Source organism: Phytophthora parasitica (assembly GCF_000247585.1).
Source record: "Phytophthora parasitica INRA-310 unplaced genomic scaffold supercont2.2, whole genome shotgun sequence".
Taxonomy (NCBI): Eukaryota; Oomycota; class Peronosporomycetes; order Peronosporales; family Peronosporaceae; genus Phytophthora; species Phytophthora nicotianae.
The window spans coordinates 2,075,445-2,101,727 of record NW_008648988.1 but is presented as its reverse complement, the minus strand read 5'-3'; the positions used below and the strand labels follow the sequence as shown (position 1 = coordinate 2,101,727).

At 51.4% G+C, this 26,283-nt stretch overlaps 12 protein-coding genes across 13 annotated transcripts; 6 read left to right on the top strand and 6 right to left on the bottom strand.

Moving 5' to 3' along the window:
* Positions 1–162: 162 nt before the first annotated feature.
* Positions 163–2,130, top strand: PPTG_02704 (hypothetical protein). The gene has a single exon (XM_008893939.1). The coding sequence runs from the start codon at positions 216–218 to the stop codon at positions 2,004–2,006; it is 1,791 nt and encodes a 596-aa protein (XP_008892187.1). The 5' UTR covers positions 163–215; the 3' UTR covers positions 2,007–2,130.
* On the bottom strand, positions 2,008–3,161 carry PPTG_02703 (hypothetical protein). The gene is made up of 4 exons (XM_008893938.1): positions 2,902–3,161; positions 2,620–2,828; positions 2,366–2,556; positions 2,008–2,300 (listed from the first exon to the last, which is right to left on the bottom strand). The coding sequence occupies exons 1-4, from the start codon at positions 3,076–3,078 to the stop codon at positions 2,107–2,109; spliced, it is 771 nt and encodes a 256-aa protein (XP_008892186.1). The 5' UTR covers positions 3,079–3,161; the 3' UTR covers positions 2,008–2,106.
* Positions 3,162–3,235: 74 nt separating this feature from the next.
* On the top strand, positions 3,236–5,316 carry PPTG_02702. Of its 2 annotated transcripts, XM_008893936.1 has the most exons (7): positions 3,236–3,818; positions 3,902–4,193; positions 4,251–4,377; positions 4,439–4,566; positions 4,640–4,739; positions 4,811–5,003; positions 5,068–5,316. In XM_008893936.1, exons 1-7 carry the CDS (start codon positions 3,261–3,263, stop codon positions 5,251–5,253), a joined length of 1,584 nt encoding a protein of 527 aa, XP_008892184.1. In that variant the 5' UTR covers positions 3,236–3,260; the 3' UTR covers positions 5,254–5,316. The 2 variants fall into 2 exon arrangements, with proteins under 2 accessions (XP_008892184.1, XP_008892185.1); XM_008893937.1 differs by having other exon boundaries at positions 4,811–5,316.
* PPTG_02701 (hypothetical protein) lies at positions 4,523–6,309 on the bottom strand. The gene is made up of 5 exons (XM_008893935.1): positions 6,261–6,309; positions 6,058–6,194; positions 5,763–5,989; positions 5,537–5,688; positions 4,523–5,466 (listed from the first exon to the last, which is right to left on the bottom strand). Exons 1-5 carry the CDS (start codon positions 6,270–6,272, stop codon positions 5,398–5,400), a joined length of 597 nt encoding a protein of 198 aa, XP_008892183.1. The 5' UTR covers positions 6,273–6,309; the 3' UTR covers positions 4,523–5,397.
* A 25-nt stretch (positions 6,310–6,334) lies between these two features.
* PPTG_02699 (hypothetical protein) lies at positions 6,335–9,034 on the bottom strand. The gene is made up of 5 exons (XM_008893933.1): positions 8,727–9,034; positions 8,242–8,647; positions 7,983–8,149; positions 7,738–7,905; positions 6,335–7,665 (listed from the first exon to the last, which is right to left on the bottom strand). Exons 1-5 carry the CDS (start codon positions 8,898–8,900, stop codon positions 7,567–7,569), a joined length of 1,014 nt encoding a protein of 337 aa, XP_008892181.1. The 5' UTR covers positions 8,901–9,034; the 3' UTR covers positions 6,335–7,566.
* PPTG_02700 (hypothetical protein) lies at positions 6,406–8,676 on the top strand. Its single transcript, XM_008893934.1, has one exon. It carries the CDS (start codon positions 6,412–6,414, stop codon positions 7,381–7,383), a length of 972 nt encoding a protein of 323 aa, XP_008892182.1. The 5' UTR covers positions 6,406–6,411; the 3' UTR covers positions 7,384–8,676.
* Positions 9,035–9,889: 855 nt separating the features above from the next.
* On the top strand, positions 9,890–14,140 carry PPTG_02698 (hypothetical protein). The gene has a single exon (XM_008893932.1). The coding sequence runs from the start codon at positions 9,921–9,923 to the stop codon at positions 14,043–14,045; it is 4,125 nt and encodes a 1,374-aa protein (XP_008892180.1). The 5' UTR covers positions 9,890–9,920; the 3' UTR covers positions 14,046–14,140.
* A 23-nt stretch (positions 14,141–14,163) lies between these two features.
* On the top strand, positions 14,164–17,374 carry PPTG_02697 (hypothetical protein). The gene is made up of 8 exons (XM_008893931.1): positions 14,164–14,409; positions 14,483–14,604; positions 14,670–14,762; positions 14,839–14,904; positions 14,974–15,115; positions 15,183–15,239; positions 15,302–15,903; positions 15,966–17,374. Exons 1-8 carry the CDS (start codon positions 14,178–14,180, stop codon positions 16,026–16,028), a joined length of 1,377 nt encoding a protein of 458 aa, XP_008892179.1. The 5' UTR covers positions 14,164–14,177; the 3' UTR covers positions 16,029–17,374.
* On the bottom strand, positions 15,288–18,844 carry PPTG_02696 (hypothetical protein; the record flags this gene model as incomplete). The annotated part of the gene is made up of 1 exon (XM_008893930.1): positions 15,288–18,844. One exon carries the CDS (start codon positions 18,842–18,844, stop codon positions 16,067–16,069), a length of 2,778 nt encoding a protein of 925 aa, XP_008892178.1. The 3' UTR covers positions 15,288–16,066.
* Positions 18,845–19,068: 224 nt separating this feature from the next.
* On the bottom strand, positions 19,069–21,016 carry PPTG_02695 (hypothetical protein). Its single transcript, XM_008893929.1, has 2 exons — positions 20,917–21,016; positions 19,069–20,777 (listed from the first exon to the last, which is right to left on the bottom strand). Exons 1-2 carry the CDS (start codon positions 20,917–20,919, stop codon positions 19,224–19,226), a joined length of 1,557 nt encoding a protein of 518 aa, XP_008892177.1. The 5' UTR covers positions 20,920–21,016; the 3' UTR covers positions 19,069–19,223.
* A 154-nt stretch (positions 21,017–21,170) lies between these two features.
* PPTG_02694 (hypothetical protein) lies at positions 21,171–23,250 on the top strand. The gene is made up of 2 exons (XM_008893928.1): positions 21,171–22,145; positions 22,220–23,250. The coding sequence occupies exons 1-2, from the start codon at positions 21,320–21,322 to the stop codon at positions 23,071–23,073; spliced, it is 1,680 nt and encodes a 559-aa protein (XP_008892176.1). The 5' UTR covers positions 21,171–21,319; the 3' UTR covers positions 23,074–23,250.
* Positions 23,204–26,211, bottom strand: PPTG_02693 (hypothetical protein; the record flags this gene model as incomplete). Its single annotated transcript, XM_008893927.1, has 10 exons — positions 23,204–23,371; positions 23,439–23,574; positions 23,642–24,096; positions 24,155–24,302; positions 24,366–25,177; positions 25,244–25,303; positions 25,382–25,662; positions 25,728–25,806; positions 25,885–26,086; positions 26,147–26,211. The coding sequence occupies 10 exons, from the start codon at positions 26,209–26,211 to the stop codon at positions 23,204–23,206; spliced, it is 2,406 nt and encodes an 801-aa protein (XP_008892175.1).
* Between the last annotated feature and the right edge of the window lie 72 nt (positions 26,212–26,283).

Genomic DNA, 26,283 nt, shown 5'->3' with positions numbered 1-26,283 from the left:
TTACATTAATAACCGGTTTAACCGGATTTGACTCGGTTTGACCTGGTCCAAATTCGGTTTAATCCGGTTGTGTGAAAAAGGCCAACCCGAAATCCGGTTGAAACCGAATTACATTCTCTACTGTGAAGGATTAGAATAGTAAATGCATAATACCGGTAATATAATCCCGCTAAACATACCATCCAAGTGGACTAAAATTAATTCATGCAAAGGAAATGACATCAGCAAGCTTCGCGCTGTCGCGGCGGCGAGCTTTACATCCACAACGCAAACGCAAGTTCTTCGCGGACCTAGCACAGCTGCTGAACGAGGATCCGCCTGAGATCCGTCCGCTACAAGGCACCTTCTTTGGTCCTGAGCTTCCAGCGGATGCCACAAATCTTCCGTCTTCCAGTCAAGAGTTGAACAGCGCGTCACAAACGCCATGCATACCCTCTCGCTCTCTCACCGGCGACTCTTTCGAGTCGGTTGAGTTTGATGCGCCGCGTACCCGAGCCAGCGGAGTCAGCAATTTCGGAGCGAGCCAGCAGAGCTCATCGCATAATGAGTCCATGGCAGACAGCATGCTCTTCCTGCCCAGCGTCATCCGCAATAACAGCCAGAAGCGGAAGGACCAGCACGTGCACTTCGAGTTCGACCTGGAGACGAAAAGTGATAGCGCAAGTAATAACAGCGGTGCCAAACGCACGCCGTTACCGGTGACGACACTGATTAACAGCGGTCTGATGTTGGAGAAGCCTCCAGCCAATGTGCATCTGGAGCTCGCGGACTACTATGACGTTGACCGCATGTGTGAGTTGTCGCCGTGTTGGCTGCAAAGTAACGGAGCGTCTTGTGATATGCACCAAGGTCCTCTTCGAAGACCAATGCTGCTATTTTGTATTCAGGCTCTGGACGAGTTTATCGCGCGGAGCGAATGGCTAGGTCAGCAACACTGGCGTGTGCAAGCCTGCAAACTCGCCCGGAGAGTGTTTACTGCCATGTGGGAAGGCGATGTGCTGGGAGCAATGCCTTCAGAGCCAGACATTTTGCTCTCTGACTACGTGTCGAAGAAGTCGACACTAGCAGGTGTGGCGCTTGGCGTCTGGCACATCATTGCACGGTACTGGGACAAATACAAACAGAATTACCTTCACCAGCTAGAACTGTATTTTACCGACGTACCTGAAGGTGAATCCACGCTTAGCGTATCGAAGTGGGATCAATTGCGAGGGCTACTCAACATATACGGGATGAAACAGAGTCAAGCATTCCGTCTAGTGGAACAGCAGGGAGGTGACCAGTTCCATGTGTGTGAACTCACAGAAAAGATGATTCGTTCTGGGACTCACGGACTTCCATCAATCGAGCACCTGCGCGTTGGGATGGAATATCTTGGTTGCAACGGTGCTGCTTCTAATGTGGACTCTACTACACTCGTTCGACGACCCATGATCAGCCAACAAGACGGGAAAACGGCATTCAAAGCTATCCTTATCCATCTCACGAACTGGAATGAAGAGGTGCAGGTGTTTCCGTGTGGCTCCTTCTCTCGTGGTGCCGCGTTCATATCCGTGCTCGACATTCTCGTCGCTGTTCCAACTCCCGCCGGAAAACCTGATCATTCGCAAGCTGGAGCAGACGCGAGCGCATTTGAAGAAGTGGTAGCTGCCCTGGCAACGGCAAATGTGATTCAAAAAGGAGCGATGCGACAGCTTTCAAGAACTCGTGGAGCTTGCATCATTCCGTTTAAGAACAGCTCGATTTTGCTGGACTTGAAGGTGTACTGCCCTCCTAGGAGCTGGTTCGCGCTGCTTTACTTTACGGGCCCCGAGGATTTTGTTTTGACGTTCTATGTCAACCTCTTGAATCGATCGCTCCGAGAGATTCCTGATACCACTTTCGAATGTATATATGCCAGTGTGGCAGAAGCTCTTGGGCAGGAAGCACTTCTTGAAATTGCGTCGGAAAAAGACCTCTTTGACATCGTCGGTCAAGACTATGTGCAACCAACAGATCGAGTCTAGCTGAGTGCTGTGGGTCGCAAGAGCTCACATGAGCTGTAGTATTTATTTGACCGTTAACGAGAACATATAAATTTTCGTTAGGTATCTTCGCTTGTGTGCATTACTTCGGCGGCATACGAAGGGCACCATCAAGACGAATGGTTTCACCGTTGATCATCTTGTTGTCAATGATTGAATGCACCAACTGGGCGTACTCCTCGGGGTTTCCCAAGCGGCTTGGGAACGGAACAGTGTCGCCCAGCTGCTTTTGCACCTTCTCCGGGAGCGCAGCCAGCAGCGGAGTCATGAACAAACCTAAGATAAAGGAGACAATTGAGTCAATGCTGCTAATAAATGGCCAAGTGTGCGTCGATTTGTACCTGGTGCAATCGTGTTCACGCGAATGCCATACGATGCGAGGTCTCTTGCAAGTGGCAACGTCATTCCTACAATGGCACCTTTGCTAGCAGCATACGCCGCTTGGCCAATCTGTCCGTCGTATGCAGCGATACTGGCCGTGTTGATGATGACACCACGCTCACCACCAGGCCCCGGTCGCGTTTTGGACATGCTATACAAACGTTAGCGTAATGTTTCTTCCGTGGTTGGAAAATGAAAATGCTTGATGGCTCACCGCTCAGCTGCGAGGCGTGCAACGTTGAAAGATCCGACCGTGTTGACGTTGATGGTCTGTTGGAACTGAAAAAGTTGATGCACACCCTTTTTGCTCAGCGTCTTGATAGCCAGCGCGATGCCCGCACAGTTTACCACGGTGTTCACGGGCTCACCAAAGGAAGACTCGGCTAGATCCAGCGCCGCTGTCACATCGTCCTCGTTCGTCACCTACCCAGGCGGTATCCACAGCATCTCCAATAAGTACAAATATATATATATAAAAGAAGCTACTAGATCGTACGTCTGTGGGGCTGAAGTGACACGAGACGCCGAGCTCCCTCGCAACGTTGACACCGTCGCTGGTCGGAAGGTCGCACAGAACTACTCGCGCGCCATTCTGAACGAAACGGGTGGCCGTGGCACGACCCAGACCGGAGGCAGCGCCCGTGACGATGGCAATTCGATTGGCAAGAGACATTGGAGATCACAAAAATGCAGGGGGATAGCTTCAGGCAGGAAGCAAGTTCGGAAATGACGTTCGACTCTCGCGGCAGATCCCAGTTGAAGTTGCGGAGCAAGGTGGACCACACCTCAATCCAATCATATTAGTGACGTGTCACTAACACACGTCATCAACACTACTTTTGATTCAACAACACCATGAGTGCAGGCACCCAGTCCTCGCTGCTACAGCGCGGCCTGCAGTTCCTGGAGGAGAATGACGAGAAGAGGGCAGGCATGTGGCTTGTGTGGCTGTTTCTCATACTAGTGCGCTGGATGGTGGGCCTCCACTCGTACTCGGGCGAGCACACGCCGCCAATGTTCGGTGACTACGAGGCGCAACGCCACTGGATGGAGATCACTATTAACCTGCCAATTTCGGGCTGGTACTTCAACACTACGTCCAACGATCTGCTGTACTGGGGGCTGGACTACCCGCCATTGACCGCCTACGTTTCGTACCTCTTCGGACGCGCCGCCTCCGTCATGGAGCCAGCCATGGTGGAGCTCACGAACTCAAGAGGGTATGAGTCGGCGGCGAGCAAGGTATTCATGCGCTCGTCTGTGCTATTGTGTGATATCGCTCTATTTATTCCAGCGATCCTCTATATGGCACGAGCACTCTATGGCAACGAACAGTGGAGGCGACGTACTACATTCGTACTGCTGATTTTGCTGCAGCCGGCAATCTTGCTCATTGACCATGGCCACTTCCAGGTACGACAAGGATGAAGTGAATTGTTATATCACGTTATTTTCTTACGTTGTGTGTCTATGCTTTTCTTTTCATCTGAGATCAGTACAACAACGTGTGTCTAGGCTTTACGGCTTTGGGCGTGGCGCTGATCCTGCAGGGGCATGAATTCCTTGGCAGTATCTGCTATTGTCTCGCGCTGAACTTCAAGCAAATGGCGCTTTATTATGCCCCGTCATTTGGAGTGTTTCTTCTTGCACGCTGCCTCTATCGGAAGATGTGCGTTCTCCATCTACTTAAGCTTGCGGTCGCGGTAATTGCTACCTTCGCGTTGATGTGGTCCCCATTTTGCGCTTATCCATCGCAAGAGGAGACTTGTTTATCCACGATAGCACAAGGTACGATATAATCCATAGCTTGAAGTGGGTTTTATTTAAGCTAACCCATCTCGCTAGTTGTTCAGCGTATTTTTCCATTTGGCCGAGGCCTCTTCGAGGATAAAGTGGCCAACTTCTGGTGCATCGTCGACTTTGTTCTCAAGATTCGGCGGCATGTGACCCCCGCACTGCAAATGCGCTTGTGGTAAGTTGAAGTTGTATATTATGGGGCTATATCGAGGTTGCTAATGCCTTAATCCTTACAGCACTGCGATGACCTTTATCGGATTTTTACCATCGATCATTGACTTGTTACGGCGGAAGCCAACAAACCTGCGATTTGTGCTATCACTTGCTATCTGTTCATTATCATTCTTCTTGTTTTCTTTTCAAGGTACGCAACTTGAAGAGAGATACAAATATATGACTTATGCTAACGTTGTGCGCATATTGTGCTTCTGTCGTAGTCCACGAAAAGACAATCTTGTTGCCATTGCTGCCTATTTCGTTCCTTTTTGCGCACAACGCGCTTCTCTCAGGATGGTTCAGCGTGCTATCAACTTTCAGGTTTGTTCGTTCTACATACTGGTGTGCGTTAGCAGCTAATTTTCTAACAGATTGTCACTTCCTTTACACAGCATGTACTTCCTTCTAAAGAAAGATGGTCTGGTCCTTCCGTACATCGTATTACAGCTTGCTTATGTGGGCGTAGCGGTGGCACCATTTCTTACGTCGGGGACTTCAAAGCACCTTCACGTTCAGCAAAGCGACGTTGCACCTGGTTACAAGCAGGATGGCAGCGCTCATCCGCTCTTCCGGGCGTATGTCATGGTAATAATCGTTCCTCTGCAATTGCGTTCTTGAAGAAGTATTTAATCGCCATCGCGTGTTGTAGCTTTCACTCCTAGGGATCATTGTCATCCATGCCGCGCAAGTGTGGATTACTCCGCCTGCGAGATATCCGCACATCCACGACTACGTTTTTGCTGCATATTCCTGTGGTCATTTCCTGTTGGTTCTTGGTTATCTGACGTACTGGCAGTGGACTGCAGGTACACAGTGCAAGACCAAGAAAGAGTAACCAAACTAAGATCATAGAAATGTAGCTGTCACCCGACGTGCATACACTTCATTTGTTCATGTCTGTTTGTACGTGTACCTCTTGCCATTTGTTTAGCCGTGGAGTCAGCTCATAGCAGATTGGCCAGCAAGATTGCGGCTCGGCTTACTTGTTGGACTTAAGGAACTTGAGTTGCTTCTTTAATCGTGCCTTCTCATCCTTAAACGCTTGCAACTGGTAGCAAGAAAGTGTTAGCCCCAAGAACTCGACTTAAATGCAGACTACCGCCCGATCAGCAGCGTACCATCTGGCGATCTTCCTCAGATACCGGGACCCGGTTGGCCTTAATGTCAGCGATGAACGCAGCCTCGTTCTCGCGTGCCTCAGCGAGAAGTTTCTCTAGCGACACCTTCATCTCCACTGGGGACACATCTCCGTGCGGAATGGGAATATCGTCTAATTCACCAACACAGTGCCAAAAGTACTGTAAGTATTTGCTTAGTGATCAGTGCTGCCGGCAACGAACCAACCGTTTGCGCTGGGCGGTTCGACGTCCTCTTCCTCCTTCGAGTGCGTGGGCTTGGTCTCTTTCTCCTCCTTCTTTTGCGTGATAACGGTCGGGAATCCCGCCTGTCTGGCGCGCCATTGTTCGTACTCCTCAAGACTCATGCCGCGTCCCTCAGGTTCCTGGATCGGCAGCCACTTCTTGACGCTCATTGGCAACACATCCGGATCGTAGTACACATACGCCACGCCACTGTATCCAGCAGCAATAACAGAAACCTTAGCACCGTCGACCAAATAGAGACAATTTTAGAAAGGTACCCGAGGACGCCTGCAAGTCCGAGCAGCGTGAAGAAGCTCGAGTTGTCCTGGCCGCCAGCGTGGGGGGCTGATCCCCCGTAGCTGAAGCGGCGTAGCGCCAGATGGCGTGAGCCAATGTGGCGGATGTGGCGCGAAAACTACAATAATATATACGTCAATACACAGTGTGGCCCAACGTGCGGTGCAATAGAGTGTTGTCGTACTCGCACAAGCATGGTCTTCGGTGACACGCGATTCAAGCCGGCAATAGAAATTAATGATGTTCGAAACATCATTTTTAGCTGAGCATTTAGAAATGTATTTCTGTGTTTAGAAATAGATAATTCTATGTGTCTTACATAACGAGGACTATTGATGGGATTGGGGAAAATTGACAGGATGCTTGGCCGCACCATCAGATCCCAAGCTCGCCACCTCCGCTCACCTCTCGTGCTCGCGCCGCGTCTTTCAAGCCCCATGAGCACTACCGCCCCCAAGTTCAAGCTGGCCCTGTGCCAGATCGCCGTGGGTGATGACAAGCAGAAGAACATCGCCACCGCCACCGCTGCCGTGACCGAGGCCGCCCAGAACGCGGCGCAGGTGGTGTCGCTGCCCGAGTGCTGGAACTCGCCGTACGCCACTACGTCCTTCCCGCAATACGCGGAGGAGATCCCGGAGAAGAAGGCGGCTCTGAACGAGAAGGACCACCCGTCCACCTTTGCGCTGTCGCAGCTCGCCGCCAAGCTCCAGATCTATCTGGTGGGTGGCTCTATCCCCGAGAAGGATGCGGCCGGTAAGGTCTACAACACGAGCGTCATCTTTTCGCCGGAGGGTGAGATCCTCGGCAAGCACCGCAAGGTGCACCTGTTCGACATTGACGTGCCCGGCAAGATCACCTTCAAGGAGTCGGACACTCTGTCCCCAGGCAACAGCTTGACGCTTTTTGACACGCCCTACGGCAAGATGGGCGTCGGTATCTGCTACGACATCCGCTTCCCGGAGCTGTCGATGCTTATGAAGAAGCAGGGTGCCAAGGTTCTGCTCTTCCCCGGCGCCTTCAACCTCACCACGGGCCCGGCACACTGGGAGCTGCTGCAGCGTGCTCGCGCTGTCGACAACCAGCTGTACGTGGCAGCGACCTCGCCTGCGCGTGGCCCCGAGGGTGGCTACCAGGCCTGGGGCCACTCCACTGTCATCTCTCCGTGGGGCGAGGTTGTAGCCACCTGCGGTCACGGTGAGTCCGTCGTGTACGCCGAGGTCGACCTGGAGAAGGTCGAGGAAATGCGTCGTAACATCCCCACCACGAACCAGTCGCGCTCGGACCTCTATGAGCTGGTGCAGAAGTAGACAGTTGAAAAGAACAGATACCGTCGCAAAGGTTCTTTCAGCTTATAAACTCGCAGGTTTGAGGGTGGGCGGCATGACCGGATATGAGTACCATGACGTAACTCAGCAGTGAGATTTGTGTGGGTAATACGATCCCAACAAAAGTGTCTCCTCCAACTATGCTGTTGCGTTACGTAAATGAGTTTACACCCTGTCAAGCCACTTCATCTCATCGTCGAACAGCGTCCGTGCCTCTTCAGCCTTGGCTTCCTTCTGCTGCTTGAACTGGACAACAGGAGAGTACTAATTGCAAGCAGAACAAGCAAAACGGTTAGCATATTGCCACAGACCATACTTGGCCCAGCTAACACTTACCTTCAAGTTCAGGTGCTGCGTGACGTTGCGGCGGATCCACCGCTCCTGGCGTTGGAGTCGGTTCTTCACCGCTTCCACTTTCTTCTTGCCGATCTTCTGATTCTCCGAGTTTAAGCGTACAGGTTCCCAGAACAGCACGACTCGCCGCAGATCGGGCGAGACGTTAGCCTGTACGTTGCAAGAGACACCCACGCCATCAGCAACTTCGCCCTCTCGGTAGTTACTACGGCTATCCTGTTGCTCACCTCAATTATCGTAGGCACGATGTCAGCCCCAGACAAATCTGCATCCTCAATCAGTAGGTTCTGCACGAACTCCAGCACGGCGATACCCACGCTCTCCTGTCGATATGTCACGCGCTCAGCCTTGGGCTGTTTCGGTTTCTTCTCCAGTGGAGTCATGTTCTTGTTTTCTATTGTAAAAAAAGAGTTCCGGCAAGTGAAAAAGCGCAGCCGTGAGCACGAGATTAACACTCCCAATTCGACGATTCTGTTGACAACGTACTCAGACTCGTGTTCGGCATCCGCTCAGCGTTCTTGCCCGTCGGCGCACTGTTCGGGTTCAACTCTCCAAGTACTTTCAACAGCTTCTTCTTAGGAATGCGCTCCGTAGCACGGTCGATGCCGTCCTCTCCTTCCTCTTCGTCATCACCGTCATCTTCGTGGGCGTGGCGCTGGTCGAAAGTGTCCATTCGCTTCTGAAACTCGGTCGGGTTCAGACGGAAGAGCTCTTCTGCTTCTTCCAGAAACTTCTCGGTCTCTTCATCGGGGTCCTCGTCATCGTCGTGTTCATTTTCTTCCTCGTCGACTAGTTCCATCGTGTCCGGCAGCTCCTCGTCCTGAGGCTGAGCCTTGCTCGGATACTGCTTCTGCATCTCCTCGAACCATTTAGCAAATTCTTCGTCGTCATCCTGGCAATAGCAATATAAGTCATTTTCACAGTTAGCTACCACTTGTGAGTGTCTTCGCTGCCATCACATGTTGTCATACGCCATCGCCTTCAAATACTGCCGCTGGCTTGGAGGACGATCGGCTCGGTGAGCCTCTGCGATTCCGGCGAGCCGGCACCATAGCAGACGCATGAAGCCCTCGCAGCTGCAGCGTTGCGCTGGCAGGGCCTGCCTGCCTCAGCGCAAATCGGAGCAGCCGCGCAGTCGAATGCATGAGGTGACGAGGAGAGGCTGCACCAACCGCTCAAAATGCGTGTTGGTCATGTAGTTTGGGTCTTTCAAACGAGTGGCTTGGGTTTTTCTTGTGATGGGGTTGGATGAGATCTGTGACGTGTGCAAAACTCTCCGTGTTATCTTGCAGTGCAAAGCAAGCTGACCGTCCAAGCCTTGCAATTTTCATGACGCACAACAGGATAGCTGTCAACACTGCAGGTAATGTCCGCAATGCTCAGGCTGAAAGAGTTGGCGATGGTTCGCGATTTTGATTGTGCTCTAACTAGTTTGTTGGAGCATCTCAAAATTTCATCAGCTGAGAGTCAACACGCTCTATTCCTGCATCCATCCTTCTAGGCATAGTTACTTAGCATTATCCTGGTCCGGCTGAAGCAGTGCTCAGAAATTGGTTCAATAAATAGTGTGCTCTCTGTCGATAAAACATGCTTCTACTACTATGCACTCCTGTTATAGGGACTCCCTATTAGGGAGTACCGGTGCACAGTGTTGTCTCCCTGTTGCACTACAAGTTGCGGTCCAGTTTGGACTCCAAAGTATGTTTTCAACGGCGAAGCATCGTCCCTCTAACTTGAACGGAGGAAAGACACAGAGCCTCTGTCAGAGGTGGACGGAAATTTCTTCAATGCTGAAGCGGGGAATCTAGAATAGAACGGTAGGTATCCGATGATGAATGCGAGGCACCGATCCTAGGTCCGATGTGGGCATCGCGGGAATCGATCAACGGGGTGCCATTTTGATCGCATTGTCGCTTTCATAAGAATATTGGTGTCGTGTATTCTATCTTGCATTTGTAGATTGATGGCAGTGAGTTCTTGCTAGCGAGTGTGCCTGTTATCGATCGATACAGGGATGTGTACGCAATCGATTATGAATCGCGGAGCTCGTCAGCCAATCAGAGAAAAACACCCACGAATCAGCTTCAACTCTTCCGGATCCGGGTCAAGTGGGTGTTTGGGTTTATGTCCGCCCATTCATCTCATTTCTTATTTAGCGACCAAAGATGGTGGTGAGCGAGGACCACCAGGAGCTGCTGCCGCTCGTGCACGGCGTTCAGGACGGTGCCTGCGTGCCCGCAGCCGAGGACGTTCCTAGTGTGACTTCATCTCATCGCCGCGACGACGAGGAACGCGTCGTGTTCCTAGTGGTGCCAGGTCTCGCGGAACATGATCATGCCGCCGCCGGAAAGATCGAAACAGCGCTCAAACGCAGCGCCTTGGGCGTGCGCATTGTGCAGTTGGACCTACTGGAGAAGTTGGCGAGGATCGAGTTGCTGTATCGCGCGGACGAGGAGATGGAGGCGGCGCTGGCCGACGAGGTGCGGCGCGCCACACCCGACCAACTCGTGGCGTACCCCGTGTGGCAACATCGCGAGCGTATCGTTCGCCTGCGTGTAGACGGCATGCGCTGCATGACTAACTGCGGTCGGCAAGTGATCCGCGCGCTAGAACAGATCCCAGGCGTACTTCACATTCACGTTGACTCCAAGTCCAGGACAGCTGAGGTGGCACTGGCAAAGGGCTGCACAGCGACAGAGGTGGATCTCATCAAGTACATTCGCGCAGCCAACCCACGTTTTAACGCATCGATCGCGAAGGAGAAGAAGGAGCGCACAGGCTCAGTACCTGGTGCGATCTTGTTAAACATCACAGGCATGAGCTGTGCCAAGAACTGTGCTACAAAAGTTCAAGCAGCATTGCAAAGTGCTGAAGGGGTGATTGACGCTACGGTCGACTTCAGTAACAAGCGCGCCACCATCATTCTCGAGCCGGAGAGCAAAGTGACAGAAGAAGATTTAGTTCAGGTGGTACGCAGTGCTGGCACGAAGTTCGATGCGTCGCGTTATGAGCTTTTCAACAATGACGGGGACTCGCGCGTGGTGTATCTAATGATCGAAGGCATGAGCTGCGCGAAGAACTGCGCTAGAAAGGTACAGGACGCACTGAATGGCACCAAGGGAGTCATCAATGCCAAGGTGGATTTTGACACGAAGCGCGCTACCATTTTCTTGGAGACGGGAAGCCATGTGACGGAATCCGAACTGATTGAAGTCGTGCACTCCGCCGGTCAAAAGTTCACAGCTTCAGTTGCGAAACCAACCAGCGGACTGCGTACAATACTTCTTAAAATCGAGGGCATGAGCTGTGTGAAAAACTGCGCATCCAAGATTGAACGGGCTTTGACTGCGGTAAAGAGCGTAGAGAGCGCCACGGTGGATTTCCCGCTTAATCGCGCTACTATTCAGCTCGAATCGGGCAGTTCACTGACGGAGAACGACCTCATCGAAGTTGTTCGCAGTGCTGGCGCGAAATTTGATGCAGCGGTGTACGTTCCGTCGTTCAGCCCGCGCACCGTGCTGCTGGAGATTGAGGGCATGAGCTGTGCCAAGAATTGTGCACGCAAGATCCAGCGAGCTCTCAGCGAGACTGACGGCGTTGTGTCTGCATCCGTCGATTTTGCAGCAAAGACGGCGACAGTTGAAGTGGATCCTGATGGCCAATTTAACGACCAAGACTTGCTGCAAGTTGTTCGAAAGGCTGGATCCAAGTTCCGTGCTCGTCTCATCAAGCCAACAACGCAACAAGTTACTGATGTTGTGGACAATTCTGCGAAGAGTGAAGCTGAGTTGCAAGCTAAGTCGGAGGTGGCTTCGACTGCTGCGTCGGATGATGTTGCGATTTCTATCGACTCCGACAAGACTGAGATTGGTGAGGCAACGCTTTTAATTGGTGGGATGACGTGTACCTCGTGCTCCAACTCGGTTGAAAACGCACTGAAACAAACGGAAGGCGTTGTATCTGCTGTTGTCAGCTTCGCGACGGAGAAGGCGACAGTCCGCTTTGATAAGGACATCGTTGGAATCCGAACGCTTGTTGAAACGATTGAGGATATCGGATACGATGCATCGTATGTGTCAAAATCTGAGGCGCAGAAAGCTCTGGGAGACCAACGTGCCAAGGAGATCACGCGGTATCGTGTCGATTTTTTCGTCTCCGTGCTTTTCACTTTCCCGATTGTCCTCATTATGATGGTATTCGACAATATCGCGCCTATTGAACGCGGTTTGGCTTCGGCTATTCTTCCTGGGATCTCGTGGCAGACATTGATTGTGGCAATTCTAGCCACTCCTGTCCAGTTCTACCCTGCGCGTCGGTTTCATGTTGATGCTTGGAAAGGTATGAGGAACAGGATGTTGGGCATGTCGTTCCTGGTGTCGATGGGCTCCAATGCCTCGTACTTCTACGGTCTGTTCAGCATCATTCGCGCGTTTTTGCTGAGCGATTCAAGTGTCGCCAATCCGGACATGTTTATGACATCGTCGATGCTGATTTCTTTCGTGATTCTTGGCAAGTTTTTGGAAGCAATCGCCAAGGGCAAGACATCGGCAGCACTGAGCAAGTTGATGGAACTACAGGTCAAGTCTGCCACGTTGTTGGTTTTCAGCGCTGATGGAACAAGAATCCGGGAAGAACGCATTGTCCCGATTGAACTGGTTCAACGTGGAGACATCCTCAAAGTTGTTCGCGGCTCGTCCATTCCAGCCGATGGTGTCATCGTGTACGGCGAAGGTCGGATTGACGAGTCGATGTTGACGGGTGAATCCAAGACTATCAAGAAAGTTTCGGATGATCGTGTGATGGGGGCGACGGTGAATGTGGACGGATTGTTCCACATGAAGGTGACCGGTGTGGACAACGATACTGCATTGAGCCAGATCATTCGTCTCGTGGAGGACGCGCAGACTTCAAAGGCGCCAATCCAGGCGTATGCAGACTACGTCGCTTCCGTTTTCGTCCCTACAGTACTAGGGCTTTCTTTCCTGACGTTCTCGGCATGGTATCTCCTCTGTATTTTTGAGGTTGTTCCCGGAAGCTGGATTCCTCACACGGACAGCACGTTCGTGTTTGCGTTCAACTTCGGTATTGCTACACTCGTTGTGGCTTGCCCGTGTGCTTTGGGGTTGGCAACGCCTACGGCTGTCATGGTCGGAACGGGTGTTGGAGCTGAGCACGGCGTGCTGATCAAGGGCGGTGAGCCGCTGCAGGCTGCACACAACATTAACACGATCTTGTTCGACAAGACGGGGACTCTGACGGTGGGAAAGCCTGTGGTGACAGACGTGGTGGTGCTTACGAAGAAGCTTAGTACTGAGGAGCTGATTATTCTCGCTGGATCGGCTGAACTTGGCAGCGAACACCCCCTCAGTAAGGCGATCATCGAGTACGCAAAGTTCATCTCGTCATCTCTCGAGCAACCGACAGGTTTCCGTGGAGTTTCAGGACGAGGCATTGCGTGCATGGTCGGTGGGCACAAGGTCGTCATTGGCAACCGAGAGTGGATGGCGGATAACGGTATGAAGCGTTTGACCAGCATTGTGCTACAGCAGGCCACGATGACGTTCCAGAATGCCGGGAAGACTACCATTTACATGGGCGTAAACGATGAGCTTAGCGCCGTCTTCGGTGTGGCGGATGCTCCTCGCAAAGAGTCTATTCGCACGTTAAAGAAGCTGAAGCAGATGGGTCTGGAGGTATGGATGGTTACTGGTGATAACGCTCGCACTGCCTTCACCATTGCTGACCAGCTCGGCATCAGTCGACGCAACGTCATGGCCGAAGTGGTCCCTTCCCAGAAATCTTCAAAGGTTAAGCAGCTCCAGAACACTGGCCGCATCGTTGCCATGGTAGGTGACGGCATCAACGACTCGCCTGCACTGGCACAAGCAGATCTGGGCATTGCAATTGGCGGCGGCACCGAGATCGCCATGGAGACGGCCGGTATGGTTCTCATGAAAGCCAATTTGTTCGACGTCATCACGGCGCTGGACTTGTCCCGAACAATCTTCAACCGGATCCGTCTGAATTATGTGTGGGCACTTGGCTACAACTGTCTGTTGATCCCGCTGGCTGCTGGAGTGTTGTATCCATTCGGCTTCAGCATCCCGCCCATGTTCGCCGGCGGTGCCATGGCCATCTCGTCCGTGTCGGTGGTCACGTCCTCGCTCCTACTCCGATATTACTCTCCTCCAGCTCTCCCAGAGGATTTCAGCGTGGACGACTCCAAGTCGCTACTCTTCAAGAAGCCGACGGTCACCACGCCACTGCTGGCCTCCAGCACGTTGGAATAGACAACACGAAGGTTGCCACGGTACATGTTGCAATGAGACTTTAGTACATTTTCGTAATATTCAATACAAATTTACGTTATACCAGGACATTTCGATTTCTATCGCAATATTTGGCATCGTTCAATCAATCCAATGGAGAGAGAGGACAACTCCGTGCCTGCTCATGCTCAGCCCAATGCATCCATTCTGGCGACAGAGTCTGTTGTGAAAGAGGGTGAAGCAATGTCGAAGAGGCAGCTGAAGAAGCTCCGACGTGCAGATCGTGACCCGGCGGAGCGCCAGGCCAAGAAACGAAAGTCGAAGCGAGACGCGAAGAATGCCAAGCGCTTTCAAGCCGAGGAGCCCAAGTACTCGTTCGCAAATGGTATTGATGAAATACTGGAGAAAATATTGTAAAAGCTGTGGTGCTGACTAAATCTTTGTTGCGATTGCTACAGGCTATCGGATGGTGGAGCCATACGTGTACGAGTTCCGCACGTATGCCAAGGCACGATGGTTCGGCCGCGAATTGCTGGAGATATTTACGAAGGAATTCGGCGCCAATTCTCCAGAGTACTACGTGAGTTGTGAACAAGTTGATTTGCTTTTAGCTGTTCGTTTGGAGACTGAAGATGGTTTTTGTAGAAATTCGCCATTGCTTCGGGACGCATCTCAGTGAACCTCAAGATCGTACCGGCCGACACTATTATCAAGAACGGAGACTTGATCATTCATACTGTATGGATTGCATGTCGATGTGATACCAATGGGACTCCTAACGCGATGCTGTTGTTGTTTTGTTGATTTCCGGTAGGCTCATCGGCACGAGCCGCCCGTGTCTGGCGAGGACGTGTCAGTGGTGTACGAGGACGACGATCTGGTACGTCATTAATCCTTGTAAAAAAAATTGGTTAGTGTTTGACTGACGGTTAGAGGTATGTTGCATTAGATTGTCGTGTCGAAGCCTCCATCCATGCCCACGCATCCGTGCGGTGCATATCGACATAACTCGTTGCACACTATCTTGCAAGCGACCCGACCCGATCTTCCACAGCTGAACATCGTTCATCGGCTGGATCGACTTACATCTGGTACGCTCGTAAACTGCTTTTCAGCAATTCAAGCGTAGATCCTTATCACTAAACCCACTTGGCGTAGGCGTTGTACTCCTCGCAAAGAATGCGGCCAAAGCGAAGGCTTTATCATCAATCATCGGTAAGGTTGACACAAGCAAGTTATAGCTGTCCAGTTTTCTAACTTCATCTCCTTGAAATTAGCGGACCGCCAAGCTTCCAAAACGTACCTTGCGCGTGTGCGTGGGCAATTTCCGGATGGCCTCAATGCTGAAGCTCAAGACGAGCTGGTGAATTTGGCAAAAGAAAAGTGCCCGGCTAGTGTCATTACGTTTCCAGAAGAGGGAGCCATCCTTATCAGCTGCCCACTGCGCTGTCTGTCAGCCCGTGATGGTGTCTGGGAGTGTCACGAAGAGGGAAAACCTTCTGAGACTTTGGTGCGGCTTGTTCGCACAGACAAGAGCACCAGTCTTATGAAATGTAAGCCAGTCACAGGAAGAACGCATCAGATTCGTCTACACCTGCAGCTCATTGGTTTCCCCATTGCCAATGACCCGTGCTATGGAGGAGAGTTACATTTTGGTGAGAGCGCAGAACGTGCCCAAGAAATCGCGGCTGCCAAGCGCAGCAAAGCTGATCTTCCGCCCAAGGACCCCGTCGATTTTTCGACTCCTCGTAAAAAGAACGAAAGTGAAGAAGAATTCATGAAACGAACGTGCACGTGGTGCTATGTTGGCGAAGCTGAAGCTTTCAATGAAACGCAGCTGCATTGCTCGAAGATCTGGCTACATGCACTAGAGTACAAGGTAAGGCGCTCCCTCTCGAAATCTCCAATATCAGCTTCTAACTTCTGTGTATTGTTTTGCAGCTTGATGGCCAAATGTTCAAGGTGCCCGAACCAAGTTGGGCTGCTCCTTCAGCGGAGTACTAACCAGTAACTAGGTTGAGACGCGCTGTTTCTTTTCTTGGTTAGGTCCGAAAAGCGCTGTCGAGGAGTAACGGGTAGTCGATGGAGGAGTTGGTGGTTGGGAAAAATTTATCTGCGAGCAGGTACGAGTCGTTGTCAGATAATTGCGGGGCAACAGATAGAAGCGCATCCATGAATTCATCTTCGCGCAATCGGCCATTCTTCTCGACATCTCGTTCACGTAAAGCCTTACGTAGCTGGTATTTTCGAGTGCCAAAGACTCGTTGCAGTAAGCTAACAACTCGAGGGTCCGCTAGTGCTTGCGAGGGCTGCTCAATTTTGCGAGCAGATTGCGGAGGTGCGTAAACTGGTTCTGAACTGCTCGTCGCTCGTTCGGTTGAGCGTCCGCTTCCTGGTGGCAATGCAGCACCACCTTCATTGGAGACATCCAAGCTGAAATCAATGTCCTTCGGGTCAACTTGTTCCGGTGTTTGATCGGACGGCAGTTGAAAGATATGGTCGCACAGTCGGTGGATGTCGATTTTACCGTTGCTTGCTGTAAATCTGGATGTGAGTGCATCGACTTCTGGCTTTGACAGCGTCACGGCCCGATCATCCGTAACACGCAGCAGATGGGAGAGCGAGACATAGTCGCTATTCGATTCAGCGTAAGACAAGAGTTGTCTAAGCGATCGTATTCTAAGCAGCTTCCAGCTCATGCTGCGTTCTGCGTCTTTACGCTCCTCTTGCGAGGGTGGTTTACTCACAAGAGCAGAGAGATCATCGCAGAAGTCATCATACGCGAACAGTGGCTCCTCACTCAGGTTGTTGTCGTCAATCTTGAACTTCCTGAATAATGTTATCATCTGCTGTGCATTTAAACCCGACGCGAGTCCTGCTTGGTTCATCACAGTTTTTATCGCTCCAATGCTCACAAAATGCAATTTGTTGCTATCGAGTTGTCGCCATTCACGACGCAAGTTCACATGGCGAGGTCCGTTCATCCAGAGTTTACCCGTGAGGGATAACACTGCAGAGCTGTCTGAGAAACGGAAGACTTCAGGATAACTCTCACAGAAGCTCAGAGTCTGTGAATCAGCCTCCACTAGTTCCAGTCGTTGGTACGGTGAGAATTCAAAGGTAAGAACAGCACCCACGTACATATCTGATGCCTGGTAATGCAATGGAACTCCTTCATCTTTCGTCATCGTGTTTTGAATTAGCTTGAGGTCTTTGCGATAGCGAGCACGATCCAGAAATCGGCCGCCCAATACTCCCGAGTTTCGTAATCGTGGTTCAAATACAGCTAGCGTTTCGTCTTCAAGAAAGTAGGTGACTACAAATTCACGTTGCGCATTCATATCCCCGCGTGGGAGTCCTTGGAAACGAGCTCGAAATCTCAATTGCTTCCCATCGAGATCATCATATCGACATATCGGAGTCACTACACTGTGGTTTTGACCTCCAGGGATTGGAGCCACAAGTCTTCCTTGCATGGAACTATTGTTGTTGTTTACGGCATAACCACTCGTACCTCGGCCGTTTGAAGCAAGCGGAGTTTGAGGCTCTTGAGCAGCACGAAATGGCTGCCACTTAGCTGGCGTCTCCGGTGCTTCCGATACAGGTGGTTCAAACTTCTCCTGGGTTATGCCGTGAGTCTCCAAGTAATACTCACGCGTAAATGCATCACAGTCTTCGAGTAGCAATCGTCTTGAGAAAACGTTAATCCACTCTCCACAGCGTAAATCTCGATCCGTGATGAAGTAACTCGCACCGTCGTCGCCATGTTGCTGTTGGTTCCCAGTACCTGACTCTCTAGCTAACTTCCTCCGCGATAGCAAAACGCTGAAATGACCTCGACCACGTTCACGGTTGCGATCTCGGTCTTCTATAACCTCCACTGTGTCGTCACACAAATAGTAGTGTACGATAAAATATCGAGTCTCAGGATACAACGGGTGATCATCACGCCAGGACGCGTAGAACCTAAGCACCTTCTGGCTCAGGTCGTGGAATTTACGTGTGGTTTCGGCCTTGCTGGCGCCAATAGCTCTAGTGCGTTCGCATAGTTTGTTCTTGAGCTCATCAACTTCGTTCATCTTTGAGCTTGCTTCGTCTGGATACATGCGTGGGGTTTCCAACGTCTCACCAAGCGCTTCAGCGTAAAAATTTCGAGTGGCAGCGTCGCAGTCTACAATGTGGAACGTTCGTCCATACAAACGCAGTTCACCACCAATACGGAAATCCTCAGGAGAATAGAAGTCGTCCGAGATGTTTTCGCGAGGATAAGTGAGACTCTTGTTGCCGGACTTGCGAACGACAGTGCGTCGCATAAATTCACCTTGAGGCATCCCGCTGTTAGTGACTCGAGGCTCAGAGATGGAGATGGATCGATCACTGAGGTAGAAGCACATGACGACGCGCCTCACCCGATTCTCGGTTTGTCCATCCGCGAGTTCGACAGGGTCAATGAAGTAGGCGAAGAATCTCAACACTAGTCGATCGTGTGTGATCCACGCTGGCTGGGAGTAATCCACTCGATACTTGCTACTAGGAAGCTGGAGACGATTCACTTCAGGCTGTGGGGGTGCAGTGTAGGTGGCTTGTGTGGTAGTAGCCGGCCGGAATTCTTGAAACTTTACACCTGTAGCATCAGATACCACGGATTGAAACGAACTCGTCGGTGCTGGTGGCATCTTCTCGGTGCTGGTGGGTTTACCAATCGACATTCGCTCCAGGAGTTGTCCCCGACGAAAATGTGGCTTGCTTATTTGCTCATAGTACGTGGACCTCATACCCGGGATCAACGGCATAAAAGCCCGAGTAGTGCTATCTCCCATGGTCGTCGAAGAACAGGACTTAAGATGTTGAAAAGGTGTCGAAAGCGGCAAGAATTCAAAATGCCGATGACATTGCGAGCCGCTACAGTCGAAACGCACCGCAACCGTCAGAAATCCACAACGGACAACTGGAAGGATGTTAGATGCAAGAAGAGAGGAGATATGCGTTGGTGAATACTACTACTATAGTAGTTGGAGTATTGTGCAAGATGCGAAGACATGAATGGGATTGCAAATATATTGAGTCTTGGCGCACAGCCAGCGTTATCGAAGTGTACAACACGCTTTAGCGGCAGCAATAAGACCGTCCAAGAAAGAGAAAAAAAACCGCAACGAGAATAAGTGTACTACTACCGCTAGCGTCGGTGGGCGGGGCACTCTACTCCGCAGTCTTGGATTTCTTCTTGTGCTTCTTCTTCTTCTTCTTATCAGCGTCGACGGCGGGGGTGGTAGTCTCCTCCTCCTCAGCCTTTTTCTGCTTCTTGTTCTTCTTATCCTTCTTGGACTTCTTAACGGGGGTCTCCTCCTTGATCTCCTCCTTAACCTCCTCCATGTCAACATCCTCATCCTCCGCCGGACGCTTCTTCGACTTCTTGTCCTTCTTCGACTTCTTTTCAGTCTTCACAGCAGCCTTCTTCAGCTCCTCAGACACCTCCTGCATCACATCAGCGTTCTTACGAGGAGCAGCACCGCTCTCGTAGAAAGCCAGACGCTCCTCAACCTGTTCGCGCATCTTGTCACCGTACTTGGTAGTGGGCTCGTCAATGAACGAGTCAATACGAGAGGCAATAGCACACTTGTTGGCCAGGTAACGCGAGATGCGGCCCTTGTTCTTAGCAGCAGCACGTCCAATGAACGTCGAGTGGAACAGCAGACCGTACTTGGGGGTGTTGCCACGGGTCTTCAGAGCACGGAACAGAGCCTTCTCAGCTCCCAGAATCTGCACAGTCGAGGCCGGGCACTTGGCCAGATTGGTCAACGAGCCAGCGTGCGAGATGAGACGAGCACCCACCGACTCACCAATGAGCGAGGCAAGGTTGGGAGCCACCGTCGACATCTTGGACACCAGGTACTCGTGCAATTGACGACGGTACTCAGCGAGCTTAACCAGACGAGTAGTGAAGTTGTCGACGTTGATCATGTCAATCTCCGACATGTCCATGCCCATGGACGAACGAGCAGCGTGCAGGATCTGCTGGGCCTTGTCCTCGTCCAGCACGATCTTGGCCAGCTCCTCGAGTGAGTCCTCGCTGAGCGAGCTGCGGTTTTTAATGAACGAGGCGCAACGAGCGTACACGTAGTTGTCGTTGACGATCTTGACCAGTTCCGGGAAGTGCCACGAGTACCACTCACGCACGCGCATAGCGAACGTGTTGATATCCTTGTCCATCTGGTCGAGCAGAGCGATGGCCTGAATGATCATGTTGTCGGCACGGTTCACGTTGAATTTCACCTTGGCACGCGAGTACGAGTGACCGAGACCGAGCTGAGCCTTGGCGAGGTTGCCCTGAGCCAGTTCCTTTACGAAAGTGGCGAAGTGCATGCGCACACCACGCACAATCTCGAGCGTCGTCTCGCTTGTGTTGCACGGGGCGTTGAGCTCGTCCGAAATGGCCTGAGCAAGACCCTTGTCCTGCACGCCGAGGGCGAACTTGGCCTTCTTACCGGACTTGACCTTGGGCAGGTTCATCTCCAGGAAGTTCTTGAGGTCCTCGCTCAGTAGACCTTCCGAGACGTTGTTGATGTTCTCAAGAGCGTTCTCAGCCGACGTAAAAGGTTGGAAGGCCTTCAGCTTAACGATGCGTCCGAAGGAGGACACGTCCGCCACTGAGGCCTGCACCTCGGCCAGGAGGCCGCCGATCTCCTCGTTCTCCACTACCTCAAAGATTGCATAGCCCGAAGCCGACTCGAAGAGCACAAAGTTGTTGGCACCCTGAGGTTTTGATATAAACAAAGAAAATTAGTGCAAACTGATCGTGGAAATCTCAACTATTGAATCGTGCAAGTTGCATGAGCAACGGACGTCAGCGGCTCGAGTTACGGTTGCGCATGAATTACGTGTCCTAACGCACCATTGTTTGCCTTGAGTGCTGTGTTTTCCAACTGGGTGTTGGTGGCGGGGCACGCTCAGCTCCAATGGTTGCTGGCCAGCCAGGTCGATCTTGGCGCTCATTGGCTGGTAAAAATAAAAAGTAATCATGGTTATTGGTAGAAACTTTGTTAATTCAACTGTATTTTCATCCAATGTGTACCATAGTAGGGTTGGGTGTGGATCCTAGTACGACGTTTCATTAAAATATTACAGACTGAAGTTGCCTTTTTGAGACGGAGCATTGCTAGGCGTGATGGAGAATATGTGAGGTCACCGCAACGCCACGCGCACAGTGGCTTCTGGTCGACGTCCATCGATGAAGTCGAGTCTTCTCTCTCTCATGCTGCCGGTGTTTTTACTGCCAAGAGCGAGCGGTAGTGACGATGGTTTCGATGTTGGCTCCGTTGCATTGCTCATACTTCGATTGTCCTCGTGAACACCAACACCAGAACGAACATCTTCACTCGTGCTTGATGAGAAACACCCTCCGTTGGCTATTCGCCACCACGATGCTTGTCGCCACGGCGATCGTTTCGACTGCACAGAATGTGCCTTTGCCGGCAAATGTCACTGATGCCATTGAAGCCTCAGAGCAAATGGCGTTTGCAGCTTGCGGTCCGCGTATTCGGAAGCCATGGGATCTGCTGCTTCCCGCCGAAAAGGAGCTTTATTTGCGCGCGATCGCGATGTCTATGGACGACGGCTACTATATCAAATTTGTGGAGATCCACACGGAGCAGATGACGACGGTCGAAGCGCACAACACTTGCATGTTCGTCTATTGGCACCGCTTGTTGCTGTTGGGCTTCGAGAATATGCTTCGGAGTTATGGTGGCGAGTTCTCCTGTATCACTGTACCATACTGGAACTACGTTGACGACAACCAGCGCTATTTGCTGGGAGGATGCCGCAGCATGGAAGAGTGTTCACTGCTCTTACGTGACTTTGGTGGGTCATTGAACGGATTTGGTCGTTCCGTCACGATAAATGGATCTCCTATCAGCGGAACCTGCGTGGTTACGCCGCCTCTTGATCACTTTTGCGAAGCTACTCACCTCCTTGGAGGAAATTGTGCGCGTTGTGTCCCTCGCGGAGACTGGTTAAGCTCCCCATTCCCACCAACAACGTCTATGAGCTCGCTAGCACGCCAACTCTTCGCGACTCCAACTATCTCTGGTGTTGTGGCCAACCTGGAACTCGGCATTCACAGTAAGATTACCATAGACACCTGCTCGATTTTTTTTATGACTTGACTGACATCGTTTGTGTTCCGTGTTATTCAGACACCGTTCACAGCGCTCTCGGCGGAGCTATGGGCGTCTTAGAAGCGCCTGCAGATCCAATCTTCTTTTCCCACCATGCCACAATCGACCTGCTGCACTCCATCTATTACAAGTGTGTCGTGGGCAACACCGTACCGATTCCGCTGGAGCAGAAGTTGTCCGATCCTCGAATATACACGGAATGTCCACGTCGCCGTCCGCTTCCAGTGAACGCAATCGATCGGAACGTCCTGTACCCGCAGTCGAACGTTTTGCTTCGCACTGGTGAAGAAGGAATAAACCCGACGTCCGTCTTCTCGCAGTTCAGCATACTTGATCCGTTCTTCGCAGACCTCCCTTCGTCGTACCTGAGTTTCTCGGACATTCGCGATCTTGGTGTCTACAGCTACAACTACGAGATGACCGGATTGTTGGCCGAAATGTTCACGGCGTGCCCTGGCGCCGGCTTCGGTGCCGATGTGCCATTCCGTCATCTTGAAAGCGCTAACAACACGGAAACAAAGCATAAGTTCGTGGAAGCAGTCATCGTCCCCAGCAACAAGACGGCGGACAATTGGTTCAGTGAGGCGTTGGCTGCCGCGTTGAACAGCTCCTCGGCTGAGTCCGTGATGGAAGATGCCTCAGTAGATGCACTCGATGCCATTGAAGACGTGGAGAAGATGACCTGTGTATTTTACGATGAGTGTCGTGGCGGAGTGCACGACTTTAGCGATGATTTCCGCCAGAGCTTCCATGCGAATGGTTCGTCTCCGTGCACCACCATCCTCGCCAACATTAAAAGCGGCAGCGACCAAATCCGAACGCCCAATTGGCGCTCAATCTTTCTCCGTCACATGAAGTGCGACAAAGCGTGAGGGCTGTAAAGCGAACGGGAGCTTGTGGTGTTTGTAGTTGTACTCTGCTGTAGCAAGAAAAGAAGAATGGATGTAAAACGAGAGCTGATTTTCACTCACACTTGTTGAATTGATTCGATGTTGACACTTCTTAAAGCTCTTGGAGAACTTCTTCAATGAAACTAACAAAACTCGAGTCAATCTGCTCTTCTTCTTCTTCGCTACGCTCATGGATAGCTAACCGCTTAACGGTCCCTTCCAAGGCGCCAGTGTCCACACCGATCGACATTTCTACACAAAACACGCACTGAAGCTCGGTCTGTAAAACGTGAAGTATGAGCTAGTGTCAGACCAAGTTTAATGTGATATCCGTAACAAGAGCGTACCATTTCTGCGAAGAAAAAGAACTTAACCAGCTTGTCCATGCTTCCGCTCGCCAAACAATTCATGCAGTTGCTGCGAAAGTGCTCAATAACTTCATCCACCTCAGGCATTTCGTTCAACGAGTACGACAATGATGCACTAGCAAAAACACAAAAACGACATTAGAAACTGAAGCATCACACGGTTCTAGTTAGCGAACACTTACATTTCCGTCGCCGTCGCCCAAACCTGTTCGAATTTTCCAGCATCAATTGCAGGATTTTCGGTCAGATAGTCACGTGCCGACATTGTGTCTTCATCAGCATCATCGAAATCTTCCTCGTCGTCTTGAGATGTTACGTGTGACGCGGTCCGAGAAGCTGAGTGGGATGCCGTGTAGGAGGTTGACTGAGGCTTAACTGGCTCAGGTTCTCTTCCGTTTTGGGGCTGCTGTTGCGCAGGATCATGCTGGTGGGCATGGTGATGTGGCTGGGGTCCCCGTGCAGCACGTACTTGGGCCTGCTCAGCAAACTGTTGGAGTGCGTACTTGAGGATCTCCATGAAAATGACGTGGCCGTTTCTGTAGAGTATTGAGTTGACAATCCACTTCAGCGTCACGGACATGTCGGTTAATCCTGGCATAACTGTGACATCCACCAAGAACAGAGTTCCTTCGGACTTCTACACGCAAGAGGAATTAGAATGGGGACACAATCCACCGATACGAAAAAGCTCGTACCTGCTCAGCGATGAATAGCCACTGCTGCTGTCCAGCAACCTTCTTGCTAGACGCACACATCAACCGGTATGACTGCAGGAACACCTGGAGATCGCGCGGGTCCAACTCGTGAGCATCTACGGAGCCGAGATCCACTGACCATTCCTCTCTGCAGACACAAAAGAGTAGTTAGAATCTGCAATCATCGCACCTCCTAGTTGGTGCAACGTACGATTCGTCGTTCGCTGACTCCCACATATCCTCGAAGTCACTGCCATGCACCGATGGATGCTCCACCAAAAAGTCCTCAGCAGTAACAGCAGACACCTTCAGAACGGACCCAGTGACGGACTGGCCGGAAGGTCGATCCGTGGAGCTTGTACGAGAGGAAGAATCATCCACGGGATCGGCGCCGCCAATAAATCCGAATGCAGATCCATTGGGTTTCGCCGCTTCTGGTGCTGGTTGTCCAATAAAGTTGAAGCCTGATCCCTTGGTACTCTTCATAGGAGGCTGCTTCGCGCCATTGCCTATCACCAGGCCGACGGGAGGCGCATAGCCATTATCTGTCGATCTTGAATCGGATTCTCCATCGTGGTCATCATATTCATTACTGGATGGATAATGAGACGTCTGGTAACGTGGATCATTGTGGCCGATCGTCTCCCTGTGATTCATACCCGATTCGCTAATTGTTCCAACCGATTCAGTTCGGCCAGGGAATGGCACTCCATGGCCTGCTAGGAAGAGTTTCTTCCCTTCATCACTGATAGATCGTTCTCGGCCTTCTCTGTTGTTAGCAGTAGGCGGGCAGGCAGAACCAACGTCCTCTTCGGAAGTGTCTGGATCAGCAAACTGCGGGTTATCTGGATCCAGTCGGACAGCAGCAATTGCTTGTAAGAGCTTCCTAGCATCGGCTCGATATATGTTGTCGTTACGCTGCTGAGAAATATGAGTAAACACATCCAGGTTCTCTTCAAATTCCTCCACACACAAGTTCTGCTTCAATAATGCCATGGTAGCGACAAATGCATTGCGGTGAACCTTATAGAGCATCCGGTAATTGTTAGCAAATCCGTTAATAAGATACTTGAGTGCAACCAAACGTACATGAGTTGCGTAGAACTCGTATTTGGCTTGAAGCCTCTCCACCAGTGTATCTGCAACCCCCTATAAGTGGTGCACAAAACCACAATAGCTTAAAATCATTACCGAATTCCTGTATGGACCAAAGTATCCAGCTCCTACCTGTCTGTCTTCGTCCCCAAGCTCCAGTACGCCCGTAATAAACGTCACTATCTTCTCATCCTTCAGAGTGCCATAACAAACCGCATTCACCAGTTTGGTCACCGCAGATGAAGCTTTTGGTTTACTTGGGCTTCTTTTGGGGACCACAGCGCTGATACTGACGTGTGGGACACGTAGTTTGCGTCCCCAAGACTTTTTCACAGGTCTGCTGCTACCTTTCTTGCTGGCGCCCTTCAGGATGTAAACGCGTACACTTTGTCCGAATCTGATGACATCTCCCTCTGGTTGACAGCACCAAAGCTTCAGCATCATGATATTACAGTCATTACTTTGGATTGGCGCCTACCGTGCAGAAGATAGGGATCGTGTGGAGGGATCTTCTTGCGACCCACGTACGTCCCGTGTCGAGACATAAGGTCCACCATCTACACCATACAGTAGCATAACTATCTCAGTATCATCGCTGTTATAAGGGTTGCTACAGTCAGCATAGCTATACTCACGTAAATACCGCCCTCGTTATCGTGGATGACCGCTGCGTGCTTTCTTGAGACCGAGGGGTTACCGAGCACGTGGTCGCAACTTTCCTGATCACGACCGAAGAGATTCACGCGCTGTGTGGCCACCATGTACGTGGCACAGTGGCGACTGTCGCGAAAGGCCTCTAGTCTCGCATGGGAGTTGGACTCAACAGGCATACACGCCCTGGAAACAATATTAGGTTAACGGCGGTGATTAAACGGAGTTGCAGTGACTAAAACGCACCAGTCGGGCGGGTGGAAAGCAGCGGTGCTGGTGCACAGGAAAGCTGCGCGCCCGGGGGTGTCCATGGCGCTCCTTGCTCACCGAGACTGCGGCACTGACTATGCCGTGAGGCTGGATAATAATGGGAGAAGATAGGG